Consider the following 16,852-nt stretch of genomic DNA (forward strand, 5'->3'; position numbering starts at 1 on the left):
TAACAGACTGTCTCCCCAGACTGACTGCTCTGACAGGTACTAACCATAACCATAACCCTGGCTAACAGACTGTCTCCCCAGACTGACTGCTCTGACAGGTACTAACCATAACCATAACCCTGGCTAACAGACTGTCTCCCCAGACTGACTGCTCTGACAGGTACTAACCATAACCCTGGCTAACAGACTGTCTCCCCAGACTGACTGCTCTGACAGGTACTAACCATAACCCTGGCTAACAGACTGTCTCCCCAGACTGACTGCTCTGACAGGTACTAACCATAACCCTGGCTAACAGACTGTCTCCCCAGACTGACTGCTCTGACAGGTACTAACCATAACCCTGGCTAACAGACTGTCTCCCCAGACTGACTGCTCTGACAGGTACTAACCATAACCCTGGCTAACAGACTGTCTCCCCAGACTGACTGCTCTGACAGGTACTAACCATAACCCTGGCTAACAGACTGTCTCCCCAGACTGACTGCTCTGACAGGTACTAACCATAACCCTGGCTAACAGACTGTCTCCCCAGACTGACTGCTCTGACAGGTACTACTAACCATAACCCTGGCTAACAGACTGTCTCCCCAGACTGACTGCTCTGACAGGTACTAACCATAACCCTGGCTAACAGACTGTCTCCCCAGACTGACTGCTCTGACAGGTACTAACCATAACCCTGGCTAACAGACTGTCTCCCCAGACTGACTGCTCTGACAGGTACTAACCATAACCATAACCCTGGCTAACAGACTGTCTCCCCAGACGTGATCCATCAGCACTCTGCTCTGCCCAGAGCCGTGTGTTTAGAGAGTTGGCCCAACTTTTAGAATGTTGAATATTGTTCTAATTCTAGATATTCAGTTACATAGCATTCAATATCCCCATGTAATATTAATGGGGAGCCAACATGGCTGCCATGCATCATAATGCAGAAACCCCAATGTCCCAACTCTAAGTGTGTGTTCCTAAATTGACTCCAATGTGTGAATGCGCTCAGTGCACTCTGGGTAATTCATAAATTCATAGCGTTGTCAGATTGACCATTCTAAATACAGAGCGCTTCGCTCTTGGAGTGTTCAGAACACACTCTGGACACACTGGCTGAGGAGTAGGGTTGATCAGGACTAGGGCTGAGGAGTAGGGTTGATCAGGACTAGGGCTGAGGAGTAGGGTTGATTAGGGCTAGGGCTGAGGAGGAGGGTTGATCAGGAGACTGGCTGAGGAGTAGGGTTGATCAGGACAGTGGCTGAGGAGTAGGGTTGATCAGGAAACTGGCTGAGGAGGAGGGTTGATCAGGACACTGGCTGAGGAGTAGGGTTGATCAGGACTAGGGCTGAGGAGAAGGGTTGATCAGGACACACTGGCTGAGGAGTAGGGTTGATCAGGACTAGGGCTGAGGAGTAGGGTTGATCAGGACTAGGGCTGAGGAGTAGGGTTGATCAGGACTAGGGCTGAGGAGTAGGGTTGATCAGGACTAGGGCTGAGGAGTAGGGTTGATCAGGACTAGGGCTGAGGAGTAGGGTTGATCAGGACACTGGCTGAGGAGTAGGGTTGATCAGGACTAGGGCTGAGGAGTAGGGTTGATCAGGACTAGGGCTGAGGAGTAGGGTTGATCAGGACTAGGGCTGAGGAGTAGGGTTGATCAGGACTAGGGCTGAGGAGAAGGGTTGATCAGGACACACTGGCTGAGGTGTAGGGTTGATCAGGACACGGGCTGAGGAGTAGGATTGATCAGGACACTGGCTGAGGTGTAGGGTTGATCAGGACACTGGCTGAGGTGTAGGGTTGATCAGGACACGGGCTGAGGAGTAGGGTTGATCAGGACACGGGCTGAGGAGTAGGGTTGAGCTGATCGTTCTGAGCTTTCAACGGCAGTCAGGCACCCAAGCAAACTGGGTAAAGTTGGCTAGCTTGAAAATGAGAGAACACCTCAATCTGACCATTTTATTTGCTCTAGCAAAACTGGTTGAACTGTTTTCATGTCATCTAGAGGGTGAGTGACTGTAACTGTTCTGCTGGCAACCATTTCTGTTTCAAAACTATTTTATTATAAAGCTTATTAAATCAGCCATACAACTCTATGGTACAGGACGATTCCTGTGCTTCTTTTGGAACATATAAGACAACAGAACATAAAACAACCCAAACAGAATGGATATCATCAACACCATACCAAACAGAATGGATATCATCAACACCGTACCAAACAGAATGGATATCATCAACACCGTACCAAACAGAATGGATATCATCAACACCGTACCAAACAGAATGGATATCGTCAACACCGTACCAAACAGAATGGATATCGCCAACACCGTACCAAACAGAATTAGTATCGCCAAAACCGTACCAAACAGAATGGATATCGTCAACACCGTACCAAACAGAGAATGGATATCGCCAACACCGTACCAAACAGAAAATGGATATCGTCAACACCGTACCAAACAGAAAATGGATATCGTCAACAACAACACGAAACAGAAAATGGATATCATCAACACCAACACGAAACGTCAATGATAGGGGAGAAAGAAAGGAAGTGCCTACAGCTCTGGTTGTGTCCAGAATGGCACCCTATTCCCTTTATAGTGCACTAGACAGGCTCTAGTCAGAAGAAGTGCACTATGAAGGGAACAGGATACCATGTTGGTGTCTGCTCTGTACAGCTGGTGGACAGGCAGGTCTTTAGGACAGCAGACAGGCCTTAATATAGAAACACCTGGCTCCTAACTAGTACTTTGTGGACTCTTGACTGCACCAGATGGGAGATTCACTGCTGTATTTGTACCTGTCTCATTGTAGTTACGGTATTGCTACAGTATTACACTGTAACTACAGTGCTTCTTTTACCTGGGATTGCATACTGCTGGAGAGAACCATTTTTGAACCCCTTCCGTGTTGTTCTTCTGGGGTGCTTTGTGACCGTGAAGCATCATCTATAGAATATTGCTTTCAACTCTGGTTGTGAAACTCTATAGTTTATTATGAAGGTTGTCTGAAGATGTTTCGTCGGTCTGTCTGTTCCACAGAACACTACGCCGTGAGTGAGCTGGTGAAAGCCTCCAGAGACGGACATGATATAGATGGAGAGGTGCTGACCTATCTGGAACTGGCTCAGGTAGGTTTACTAGAACAGGATATAGACGGAGAGGTGCTGACCTATCTGGAACTGGCTCAGGTAGGTTTACTAGAACAGGATATAGACGGAGAGGTGCTGACCTATCTGGAACTGGCTCAGGTAGGTTTACTAGAACAGGGTATAGACGGAGAGGTGCTGACCTATCTGGAACTGGCTCAGGTAGGTTTACTAGAACAGGATATAGACGGAGAGGTGCTGACCTATCTGGAACTGGCTCAGGTAGGTTTACTAGAACAGGATATAGACGGAGAGGTGTTGACCTATCTGGAACTGGCTCAGGTAGGTTTACTAGAACAGGGTATAGACGGAGAGGTGCTGACCTATCTGGAACTGGCTCAGGTAGGTTTACTAGAACAGGATATAGACGGAGAGGTGCTGACCTATCTGGAACTGGCTCAGGTAGGTTTACTAGAACAGGATATAGACGGAGAGGCGCTGACCTATCTGGAACTGGCTCAGGTAGGTTTACTAGAACAGGATATAGACGGAGAGGCGCTGACCTATCTGGAACTGGCTCAGGTAGGTTTACTAGAACAGGATATAGACGGAGAGGCGCTGACCTATCTGGAACTGGCTCAGGTAGGTTTACTAGAACAGGATATAGACGGAGAGGCGCTGACCTATCTGGAACTGGCTCAGGTAGGTTTACTAGAACAGGATATAGACGGAGAGGCGCTGACCTATCTGGAACTGGCTCAGGTAGGTTTACTAGAACAGGATATAGACGGAGAGGCGCTGACCTATCTGGAACTGGCTCAGGTAGGTTTACTAGAACAGGATATAGACGGAGAGGTGCTGACCTATCTGGAACTGGCTCAGGTAGGTTTACTAGAACAGGATATAGACGGAGAGGTGCTGACCTATCTGGAACTGGCTCAGGTAGGTTTACTAGAACAGGATATAGACGGAGACGGAGAACTTAACTGCTATCTTGTCACACATTGGAAATATACTGTAGGGGATTGTTCTACAGTTTAAATATAGGAGGATTGTTCTACAGTTTACATTTGGGGTGATTTATTTTACAGTTTACATTTGGGGATATTTATTTTACAGTTTACATTTGGGGTGATTTATTTTACAGTTTACATTTGGGGTGCTTTATTTTACAGTTTACATTTGGGGTGATTGTTCTACAGTTTACATTTGGGGTGATTTTGTTTTACAGTTTACATTTGGGGTGATTTTGTTTTACAGTTTACATTTGGGGTTATTTGTTTTACAGTTTACATTTGGGGTGATTGTTCTACAGTTTACATTTGGGGTGATTTTGTTTTACAGTTTACATTTGGGGTGATTTTGTTTTACAGTTTACATTTGGGGTGATTTGTTTTACAGTTTACATTTGGGGTGATTTGTTTTACAGTTTACATTTGGGGTGATTTATTTTACAGTTTACATTTGGGGTGATTATTTTACAGTTTACATTTGGGGTGATTATTTTACAGTTTACATTTGGGGTGATTGTTCTACAGTTGAAATGTATTTTCTTTGGTTTGTTTTTCTTCCAGTTCCATAATGCTAACCAGTTAGCAGCTTGGTGCTTACATCACATCTGCACCCACTACAACAATGTCTGTGCCAACTACCGCAAAGAGATCAAGGACAAATCTGCAGGTGAGTTATTCGTCCGCTGGTTCTGATCAGCACACAACCAACCATCACAACCAATGAAAGGGGAACACACTCAGACCTGTCAGAGCAACAACTGAACAATAATGGTTTTGAACTTGAACTTGAACTTCTATTCATCTGTTTTCTGTCAGATAGTAAGACATCATTCAGACTGTCTGCTGGTTTTATTTCCTTTCAATTTGTGATCAATTAAGACCTAGAAGTTCCTAACTAATCAGTGACCTTAATGGATCAATCAAGTACAAGGGAAGAGTGAAAACCTGCAGCCGCTTGTGTTCTGTACTACCCAGTCTGTGGTAGCTACATGCTACGCTACATGTTGTCTGGTGGTAGCTACATGCTACGCTACATGTTGTCTGGTGGTAGCTACATGCTACGCTACATGTTGTCTGGTGGTAGCTACATGCTACGCTACATGTTGTCTGGTGGTAGCTACATGCTACGCTACATGTTGTCTGGTGGTAGCTACATGCTACGCTACATGTTGTCTGGTGGTAGCTACATGCTATGCTACATGTTGTCTGGTGGTAGCTACATGCTACGCTACATGTTGTCTGGTGGTAGCTACATGCTACGCTACATGTTGTCTGGTGGTAGCTACATGCTACGCTACATGTTGTCTGGTGGTAGCTACATGCTACGCTACATGTTGTCTGGTGGTAGCTACATGCTACGCTACATGTTGTCTGGTGGTAGCTACATGCTACGCTACATGTTGTCTGATGGTCTGTCGGTGTTGTTTCGCTCCCAGAGAACCAGGAGTATTTTGAGAAGCACCGCTGGCCCCCGGTGTGGTACCTGAAGGAGGATGACCACTACCAGCGGGTGAGGAAGGAGAGGGAGAAGGAGGACGTGGTTCTCAACAAACACCACAGCAGACGACGTTGGTGCTTCTGGAGCACCTCCCCTGCCGTGGCCTGAGAGGAGGTCTGGGGAGGGTCGGCCTGAGAGGAGGTCTGGGGAGGGTCGGCCTGAGAGGAGGTCTGGGGAGGGTCGGCCTGAGAGGAGGTCTGGGGAGGGTCGGCCCAGCCCCAAACCGCCCAGGGAATCTGCCTCCTGCCCCGTGCTCCAGCTTCTACCCCTGCACCCTGCAAAGAGGTCCCAACGACACACACTGTTCCCATGTTTTACTGTTGGTTATTTTGTGTCTTAATGCTCAGATCTATCTGACGATGCACTGTCCTGTCCTAACCTCTTCTCTTGACGATGCACTGTCATGTCCTGCCCTCTCTGCTTGGGTCCACATGAATAACCTCCACACGGCAGGGCTCTACAAAACGTCCATTTTACTCCCATATGCGCCTAGATATTTTGCTGTGTGACCTGGAATTTGTATTTAGGAGCACCAGTGCACCTAGAAAATGGAAGGATTGTAGCTACGTTGTTCAACCTGTCAGCGTAGTGTGGTATGTGCTTGCTGTTAGACATGTAACATTATGGATGTAAATTGTGATTGATTGTTGACATTAGCTGCAGTCACTGACACCAGCCCTGGATCTATGTCTGAATCATTAATGATGCAATAATAACTCTTAACCTGATGAAACATATGGCCTGTTCATACATAGACAGGGCTTCAGGCAGCCTTGGAATAACAACAATAATAATAATATTAAGTAATATGCCATTTAGCAGACGCTTTTATCCAAAGCGACTTACAGTCATGCGTGCATACATTTTTACGTATGGGTGGTCCCGGGGATCGAACCCACTACCCTGGCGTTACAAGCGCCGTGCTCTACCAGCTGAGCTACAGAGGACCACAATATCCCAATGAGGAAGAAACGTTGAAAGTACGTCTTGTGCTCACCGATACAGCTCCAGGGATAAACAGCTTGTCTGTACTGACTGACTGACTGCAGATATTATGTTTCTACAACCTGTTGTTGTCCTTTCCTGTAGCACAGTATTGACCTCCGCATCGTGGTCCAAACAGATCTGTAATTCTAACTAGAAGGGCTTCAGCAGTATGGAGTAAATCAGGGTTTATGGACCTCGAATCAATAACAAAACAACGTCTCATCATCACTTGTTGCATTATAGAACTAGAACCATTGTCGTGCTAGCGGTTACAAACAGATTGTAACTTTTATTTAACACTCACAAGATTGTCACGGACCTGAAACTATGTAGTGCAGTATTCTACTGGGAATATGTGTACTATGGGAGAGAGAGAGAGGGAGGGAGATAATGTAATTTTAGCGCTGAGCATCCACGATCCGGATTGAATGGATCCCTAGGTCGGTGTATTTAACCCAGCTGGAAGTGTTTCTCTGTATTCCTAAACACCTGATTGTTCCTGTTAACCCACCTGGTGATGGTAAAGGGGGAACTCTATACTTGAAATCACTGTTTTTATTCAGTAGGCTTTCTTCAGTTAACCAAAGCCATAGCTAACTACAGTAGGCTTTCTTCAGTTAACCAAAGCCATAGCTAACTACAGTAGGCTTTCTTCAGTTAACCAAAGCCATAGCTAACTACAGTAGGCTTTCTTCAGTTAACCAAAGCCATAGCTAACTACAGTAGGCTTTCTTCAGTTAACCAAAGCCATAGCTAACTAGTCACTTTATCACATTGAATAGATATACCATGTGATTATTTATTTGTTGGTGATATTTGCTATAGGAACCAAGTGGCTGGTTCTCTTGGTTCCTGCTGTCAAAGGTCTTTGATCTAGCTGGTTCTCTTGGTTCCTGCTGTCAAAGGTCTTTGATCTAGCTGGTTCTCTTGGTTCCTGCTGTCAAAGGTCTTTGATCTAGCTGGTTCTCTGGGTTCCTGCTGTCAAAGGTCTTTGATCAAGCTGCTCATTATCCTTCATCTTCTTTATTTATTTTTTAAAGGGAATGTTGTTTCATAAATTCTTGATTTGACGTCATTGCTTTATTCTAGTTTCCCTTTGAACTGACCTGTGTATTTCCTAGGGTCTTGAATGTTGGTCTAAAGTTAATGCAGACAATATGTCATGTTTCAATCCTCAGACTGAGACAGACAATATGTCATGTTTCAGTCCTCAGACTGAGACAGACAATATGTCATGTTTCAATCCTCAGACCGAGACAGACAATATGTCATGTTTCAATCCTCAGACCGAGACAGACAATATGTCATGTTTCAAACCTCAGACCGAGACAGACAATATGTCATGTTTCAGTCCTCAGACCGAGACAGACAATATGTCATGTTTCAGTCCTCAGACCGAGACAGACAATATGTCATGTTTCAATCCTCAGACCGAGACAGACAATATGTCATGTTTCAGTCCTCAGACCGAGACGGACAATATGTCATGTTTCAGTCCTCAGACCGAGACAGACAATATGTCATGTTTCAGTCCTCAGACTGAGACAGACAATATGTCATGTTTCAGTCCTCAGACCGAGACAGACAATATGTCATGTTTCAGTCCTCAGACCGAGACAGACAATATGTCATGTTTCAGTCCTCAGACCGAGACAGACAATATGTCATGTTTCAGTCCTCAGACTGAGACAGACAATATGTCATGTTTCAATCCTCAGACTGAGACAGACAATATGTCATGTTTCAATCCTCAGACTGAGACAGACAATATGTCATGTTTCAATCCTCAGACTGAGACAGACAATATGTCATGTTTCAGTCCTCAGACTGAGACAGACAATATGTCATGTTTCAATCCTCAGACTGAGACAGACAATATGTCATGTTTCAATCCTCAGACTGAGACAGACAATATGTCATGTTTCAGTCCTCAGACTGAGACAGACAATATGTCATGTTTCAGTCCTCAGACTGAGACAGACAATATGTCATGTTTCAGTCCTCAGACTGAGACAGACAATATGTCATGTTTCAATCCTCAGACTGAGACAGACAATATGTCATGTTTCAGTCCTCAGACTGAGACAGACAATATGTCATGTTTCAGTCCTCAGACTGAGACAGACAATATGTCATGTTTCAGTCCTCAGACTGAGACAGACAATATGTCATGTTTCAGTCCTCAGACTGAGACAGACAATATGTCATGTTTCAGTCCTCAGACTGAGACAGACAATATGTCATGTTTCAGTCCTCAGACTGAGACAGACAATATGTCATGTTTCAGTCCTCAGACTGAGACAGACAATATGTCATGTTTCAGTCCTCAGACTGAGACAGACAATATGTCATGTTTCAGTCCTCAGACTGAGACAGACAATATGTCATGTTTCAGTCCTCAGACTGAGACAGACAATATGTCATGTTTCAATCCTCAGACCGAGACAGACAATATGTCATGTTTCAGTCCTCAGACCGAGACAGACAATATGTCATGTTTCAGTCCTCAGACCGAGACAGACAATATGTCATGTTTCAGTCCTCAGACCGAGACAGACAATATGTCATGTTTCAGTCCTCAGACCGAGACAGACAATATGTCATGTTTCAGTCCTCAGACCGAGACAGACAATATGTCATGTTTCAGTCCTCAGACCGAGACAGACAATATGTCATGTTTCAGTCCTCAGACCGAGACAGACAATATGTCATGTTTCAGTCCTCAGACTGAGACAGACAATATGTCATGTTTCAGTCCTCAGACCGAGACAGACAATATGTCATGTTTCAGTCCTCAGACTGAGACAGACAATATGTCATGTTTCAGTCCTCAGACCGAGACAGACAATATGTCATGTTTCAGTCCTCAGACTGAGACAGACAATATGTCATGTTTCAATCCTCAGACTGAGACAGACAATATGTCATGTTTCAGTCCTCAGACTGAGACTAGCCTGAGTGCCAGTGTGTTCCTGCTACTATGTTTGGGGTCAGTTCCATAAGAAGTTGGCAAGAGAGCAGAAATGTTTGTTTCACAAACCTATTATTAATAATGCTATTTTAATCAAATTCAGATGTAATGTTTGTTTGTTTCACATACCTGTTAATAATGCTATTGTAATCATTCAGATGTAATGTCTGTTTCCCATACCTGTTAATAATGCTATTGTAATCATTCAGATGTAATGTCTGTTTCCCATACCTGTTAATAATGCTATTGTAATCATTCAGATGTAATGTCTGTTTCACATACCTGTTAATAATGCTATTGTAATCATTCAGATGTAATGTCTGTTTCCCATACCTGTTAATAATGCTATTGTAATCATGGGTTTATGCTTTTGAGTGGAGCCCCATCAGCTGAACCTGTCGTGTAGAGTTATTAAACTGATCAGAGTTCAGTACAACCCTGTCATATAGAAGGATCTGTTGCTGTTATGAAAGGCCTGGCAACAACCACTCAGAGTGAGGCTGTCAGGAGAGGAGAAGAACAGCCTGTACCCAGCTGTCACTCAGAGCGGTCCAGCAGAGCCAGACCAACACTGTCCACAACAGCCCTTCTATTATTATTATACATGATCATTATTATATTGCCTGGTGATTCTATAACCAATGTCAACACGAGTGCATTATAATCAACTTACAATAAAAGTAAGTTGTAGTTCCAGCATACGGCTGTAGGAGTGTGTTCATTGGCTTCCTGTCTTAATGTCCCAACCTATTATAACAGCTGCTATTCATGTTAATATTATAGAACCTTGTTAACCTTTTTAGAAGGTCTGCATTCCAGAACCTTGTTAACATTCTAGAGCTTGGATGGCATTATTGAATGTTGTCCGTATTCTGGAACGCCGTTGGCCATGTTGATCTCTGCTTTGCACGTCCCACAGTCATCCTGTCTTGTTTGTGAGAGAAGAGGAACATCCTGTTACGTAAGAGGAGTGGTGCAGGAGCAGAGCAGGGTGCACTGCCACTGACCGTATATGTGATGCTGGATTTGTGTGTCAACTGAAGATTGCATTAAGTCCCAGGCTTGGCAGGGTGAGAGGAGTTACGGCGGGACGCTGCCGGGATAAACCACATGAAGAGAAGAGCGGTAATCACAGTCTGAGCTGCTGGGGCAGGGATCAAGGTGGGGTGGGGTTAGGGTGGAGCGGGGTGGGGTTAGGGTGGAGCGGGGTGGGGTTAGGGTGGAACAGGGTGGGGTTAGGGTGGAGCGGGGTGGGGTTAGGGTGGAGCGGGGTGGGGTTAGGGTGGAGCGGGGGTGGGGTTAGGGTGGAGCGGGGTGGGGTTAGGGTGGAGTGGGGTTAGGGTGGAGCGGGGTGGGGTTAGGGTGGAGCGGGGTGGGGTTAGGGTGGAGCGGGGTGGGGTTAGGGTGGAGCGGGGTGGGGGTTAGGGTGAAGCGGGGGTGAGGTTAGGGTGGAGCGGGGTGGGGTTAGGGTGGAGCGGGGTGGGGTTAGGGTGAAACAGGAAGCAAGGTGGGGTGGGGTGGGGTTAGGGGGGAGCAGGGTGGGGTTAGGGTGGAGCGGGGAGCAGGGTGGGGTTAGGGTGGAACGGAGAGCAGGGTGGGGTTAGGGTGGAACGGAGCAGGGTGGGATGGTGTTAGGGGTTAGGATGGGACGGAGCAGGTCACAGGGTTGGAGGGGTTAGGGTGGGACGGAGCAGGTCACAGGGTTGGAGGGGCAGGGTTAGGATGGGACGGAGCAGGTCACAGGGTTGGAGGGGCAGGGTTAGGTCCTGGGGATGGAGGGGTGCACAGGAGGGGCAAGGGATGGAGGAGCAGGGGTGGGGTGTGTGGAGGGGTTAAGATGGGACGGAGCAGGTCACAGGGTTGGAGGGGTTAGGATGGGACGGAGCAGGTCACAGGGTTGGAGGGGCAGGGTTAGGATGGGACGGAGCAGGTCACAGGGTTGGAGGGGCAGGGTTAGGATGGGACGGAGCAGGTTGGAGGGGCAGGGTTAGGATGGGACGGAGCAGGTTGGAGGGGAAGGGTTAGGATGGGACGGAGCAGGTCACAGGGTTGGAGGGGCAGGGTTAGGATGGGACGGAGCAGGTCACAGGGTTGGAGGGGCAGGGGTTAGGATGGGACGGAGCAGGTCACAGGGTTGGAGGGGCAGGGTTAAGATGGGACGGAGCAGGTCACAGGGTTGGAGGGGCAGGGTTAAGATGGGACGGAGCAGGTCACAGGGTTGGAGGGGCAGGGTTAGGATGGGACGGAGCAGGTCACAGGGTTGGAGGGGCAGGGTTAGGATGGGACGGAGCAGGTCACGGGGTTGGAGGGGCAGGGTTAGGATGGGACGGAGCAGGTCACAGGGTTGGAGGGGCAGGGTTAAGATGGGACGGAGCAGGTCACAGGGTTGGAGGGGCAGGGTTAAGATGGGACGGAGCAGGTCACAGGGTTGGAGGGGTTAGGATGGGACGGAGCAGGTTGGAGGGGCAGGGTTAGGATGGGACGGAGCAGGTTGGAGGGGTAGGGGTGCACAGAGGTCACTGGGCGTGATGGGACTTGCAGGGCAGTATTCACTAGGGGTGGGGCAGTATTCACTAGGGGTGGGGCAGTAGGTCTCTCCCTACATCTCCTCTCAGTAAGACCTGACAGTACTGTCTAACCCTACTCACTAGTGGTGGGGCAGACAGACCTAGAATCCAGAGGGCAGACAGACCTAGAATCCAGAGGGCAGACAGACCTAGAATCCAGAGGGCAGACAGACCTAGAATCCAGAGGGCAGACAGACCTAGAATCCAGAGGGCAGACAGACCTAGAATCCAGAGGGCAGATCTATAATCTAGAGGATTGACAGCTCAGGGATCAACACATACAGTAGAGTTAGAGTCTGAATGGGGAAACAAACTAACAACAAAACCAGAACAGACCTGGTGATCAAACAGATTACGATCTGTAGTCTGCTCTGGGGCCCCCTGCTCATCAATGGGGATATTCTACTGTTGTAACAGCCTACTTCAACTCCGCCAGAATGTCTCTCAAATCCAGTAACATTCACAGTAGCAGTCAGTCTAGCTATCTGAACCAAGGTCCACTGTAACTGAGACTAGAGCTATGCAGAACTAACAGCAGCATGTTGACAACACTCACAGTAAGCAGACAAAAATCAGCTAAATGAAGCTATGGTTTCCTTGTAACATGTAGCATATCAAATCCTATCAAATATTACAACAGCATAGTTCCCTCCCCAGTGTTCAGAAATGTAGAGCTAGGGAAGCCATAGTATGAGTGCGCTCTCTGTGCTGATATCATAACCGGATTGGATAGTTTAGACCCCCAGTGGTCAACAGTGGGATGAGTTGGAATGGACCGGCCCAACGTCTGTACTCTGGCTCCCTCTAGTGGTTGAGAAACATAATGACAATACTGTAACGTAGTTTAGGAGGGTGTTAGGACAACAAACCCCTTATATCACAGCCAAATGTTAATGTACAAATTGTATCATATATTTTCATGAGAAATAACGTTCTAATTATTCATAATAAAAAATGAAATCATTAGGCTATTTGACAGATATTCAGCAAACGGGTAGACCTATGTCCAGAACCCCTTAGTTAGCTAATTCACTATCTTTGTTAGGATTATTTTCCAAACATGTTTTAGGCTCCTTAATGTTTTCTAAAAATATGTATTCGATTACTGTGAGTGAAATATTATGGCTGCCTGGGTTAAAATGTAAAAAAAAAAAAAAAGTTTTATCTAGCTATTTCATAAAGCGATCATGGAAAGCTGTGGTTTAACATCTAGTTGATAGTGAAATAACTAGTGAATGGTCCCAGTGCCGCGCCCTGGCCCACAGTTATCTGATAGAAACAGAGCCGTCGTGGTAACCAGGCAACTTCACCTGCACAGAGCCGTCCTGGTAACCAGGCAACTTCACCTGCACAGAGCCGTCCTGGTAACCAGGCAACTTCACCTGCACAGAGCCGTCCTGGTAACCAGGCAACTTCACCTGCACGCTTCATCTGGCTCACGGCACGTAGACGTTTTGCCCGGGAAATATTAGGACCTTCGAGCGTCAAACGTGTTGAAGACGAAGGACTTGATGTAGCGGTTATATAATGTTATAGTTTTGTGGTAATTCATATTTGATGTACGTTTATGGATTTTGCGGAACATAGTTAGACTTCAGAGCGACTGAGAAGCAGCTGTGTGTGCCGAGTTGAGAACCGTTCAACATGGCTTCCGCCGCAGGTGACCGACGAGACTCACAGGTGAGGATCCGACCTTCCTTTCCCTTTCCCGCACACAAGGATCAACACACTGCTGGAGAAAAACACCTTCATTTGACATGGAAACTACAAACCTGTCCTTGAGCAGAATCATGCTTGGGGAAATTACACAGACTTTGTGTTGTGTTATTTTGCGACTGGGCTAAAATATGGTGTCGCAAGAACTTCAGAAGTTGGAGTGAAAGTTTTGGTTTCACTTATTCTGTTCGTAACGAATTTAGAGCGCTTTAGAAAACATATAGACTACAAATTGTAATAGTAAATTGACATGTCAACTTTTGCCTGTTCATATGGGAGTTTAATCATTTTCCTTACAAAATGTTTCTCAGTTAACCTATATTGAAGCTAATTTATTGTTCATTCGATTCGTATACAGGTTACAGTAGCGAAGCCCCAATACGTGTAGGCTATTTTGGCAGCATATAATGTTTTAAATGGTAGTGATTTGGTGAATAGAACAAACACACTCTTCTTGACGTCGCATTATTATGCAACTTTATGCAAATCAGTTAGTTGCACATTGTGCTTACTGTACAGTTATACAGTTATACAGTTATAAAGGGTTATAATGCAATTACATGATATTGGATCCACATAATGAGTTTGATACGAAAACCTTTGTAGTGACAACTAAAGTGTAGGATTGTTCTATTGTCGAACGTTTTTAGTTGTTCATATGTAAAGCGCATAGGCTAACTGATCACTCATAACCAGCCTACCAACATCTGAAGTGTTTGTCTAGACTTCAGCCTGATGTTTCAAAACTCATTCAGAGTTAATGGCTGATCTATTCTGTGGCTATAAAGCAACCTCAACCCCAGTAATCCCTATTGTCTTGATGTCAAGGAGTGGTTTTGTGAAAGAACAAACAAACTAAAAGCCCTGCTCTAAGGCAGAGTCCCAAATGGCACCCTATTCGCATGATCAAAGGTAGTGCACTTTATAGGGAATAGGGTGCTATTTGGGATGCATGCTAGATCCTACTGGACTGAAGTTTCTGGAGAAACATACATCTGTTCTGAGGTAATGGTGTAGCTGATTTAACAGTTTCCTGGAAATGGCTATATCTCAAATAGCACCATATTCCCTATATCGTGTCCCTGGTCAAAAGCAGTGCACTATTTAGTGAAAGTGGTTCCATTTGGAACACGACCTATCTTAAAAGGGACTTGTGGTTTGGCCTGAGGATACTTGTAGTTGCCCATTGAGGAGACTTGTAGATTCCCTTTAAGGAGACTTGTAGATGCCCATTGAGGAGACTTGTAGTTGCCCATTGAGGAGACTTGTAGTTGCCCATTGAGGAGACTTGTAGTTGCCCATTGAGGAGACTTGTAGTTGCCCATTGAGGAGACTTGTAGAAGCCCATTGAGGAGACTTGTAGTTGCCCATTGAGGAGACTTGTAGAAGCCCATTGAGGAGACTTGTAGAAGCCCATTGAGGAGACTTGTAGTTGCCCATTGAGGAGACTTGTAGTTGCCCATTGAGGAGACTTGTAGTTGCCCATTGAGGAGACTTGTAGATGCCCATTGAGGAGACTTGTAGAAGCCCATTGAGGAGACTTGTAGTTACCCATTGAGGAGACTTGTAGATGCCCATTGAGGAGACTTGTAGTTGCCCATTGAGGAGACTTGTAGTTGCCCATTGAGGAGACTTGTAGATGCCCATTGAGGAGACTTGTAGTTGCCCATTGAGGAGACTTGTAGATGCCCATTGAGGAGACTTGTAGATGCCCATTGAGGAGACTTGTAGATGCCCATTGAGGAGACTTGTAGAAGCCCATTGAGGAGACTTATAGATGCCCATTGAGGAGACTTGTAGAAGCCCATTGAGGAGACTTGTAGAAGCCCATTGAGGAGACTTGTAGAAGCCCATTGAGGAGACTTATAGTTGCCCATTGAGGAGACTTGTAGAAGCCCATTGAGGAGACTTGTAGAAGCCCATTGAGGAGACTTGTAGAAGCCCATTGAGGAGACTTATAGTTGCCCATTGAGGAGACTTGTAGAAGCCCATTGAGGAGACTTGTAGAAGCCCATTGAGGAGACTTGTAGAAGCCCATTGAGGAGACTTGTAGATGCCCATTGAGGAGACTTGTAGATGCCCATTGAGGAGACTTGTAGATGCCCATTGAGGAGACTTGTAGAAGCCCATTGAGGAGACTTGTAGAAGCCCATTGAGGAGACTTGTAGAAGCCCATTGAGGAGACTTGTAGATGCCCATTGAGGAGACTTGTAGAAGCCCATTGAGGAGACTTGTAGAAGCCCATTGAGGAGACTTGTAGAAGCCCATTGAGGAGACTTGTAGAAGCCCATTGAGGAGACTTGTAGATGCCCATTGAGGAGACTTGTAGTTGCCCATTGAGGAGACTTGTAGAAGCCCATTGAGGAGACTTGTAGTTGCCCATTGAGGAGACTTGTAGAAGCCCATTGAGGAGACTTGTAGATGCCCATTGAGGAGACTTGTAGAAGCCCATTGAGGAGACTTGTAGAAGCCCATTGAGGAGACTTGTAGAAGCCCATTGAGGAGACTTGTAGATGCCCATTGAGGAGACTTGTAGTTGCCCATTGAGGAGACTTGTAGAAGCCCATTGAGGAGACTTGTAGAAGCCCATTGAGGAGACTTGTAGAAGCCCATTGAGGAGACTTGTAGAAGCCCATTGAGGAGACTTGTAGAAGCCCATTGAGGAGACTTGTAGAAGCCCATTGAGGAGACTTGTAGATGCCCATTGAGGAGACTTGTAGTTGCCCATTGAGGAGACTTGTAGAAGCCCATTGAGGAGACTTGTAGAAGCCCATTGAGGAGACTTGTAGAAGCCCATTGAGGAGACTTGTAGAAGCCCATTGAGGAGACTTGTAGAAGCCCATTGAGGAGACTTGTAGAAGCCCATTGAGGAGACTTGTAGATGCCCATTGAGGAGACTTGTAGTTGCCCATTGAGGAGACTTGTAGATGCCCATTGAGGAGACTTGTAGTTGCCCATTGAGGAGACTTGTAGATGCCCATTGAGGAGACTTGTAGATGCCCATTGAGGAGA

General features: G+C 46.2%; 1 protein-coding gene across 2 annotated transcripts in view; it reads left to right on the forward strand.

The window, feature by feature from the left end:
* Window positions 1-6,449, forward strand: part of rhobtb1 (Rho related BTB domain containing 1) — a 48,977-nt gene extending 42,528 nt beyond the window's left edge. For both annotated transcript variants that reach the window (XM_045225114.1, XM_045225115.1), the window contains 3 exons: window positions 3,042-3,130; window positions 4,663-4,768; window positions 5,538-6,449. In XM_045225114.1, the coding sequence (XP_045081049.1) occupies window positions 3,042-3,130; window positions 4,663-4,768; window positions 5,538-5,707 (365 nt within the window). In that variant the 3' untranslated portion in view covers window positions 5,708-6,449. The remainder of the gene's footprint in view (window positions 1-3,041; window positions 3,131-4,662; window positions 4,769-5,537) is intronic.
* Window positions 6,450-16,852: the final 10,403 nt, after the last annotated feature.

Source organism: Coregonus clupeaformis, chromosome 1 (genome assembly GCF_020615455.1).
Source record: "Coregonus clupeaformis isolate EN_2021a chromosome 1, ASM2061545v1, whole genome shotgun sequence".
NCBI classification, from domain to species: Eukaryota; Metazoa; Chordata; class Actinopteri; order Salmoniformes; family Salmonidae; genus Coregonus; species Coregonus clupeaformis.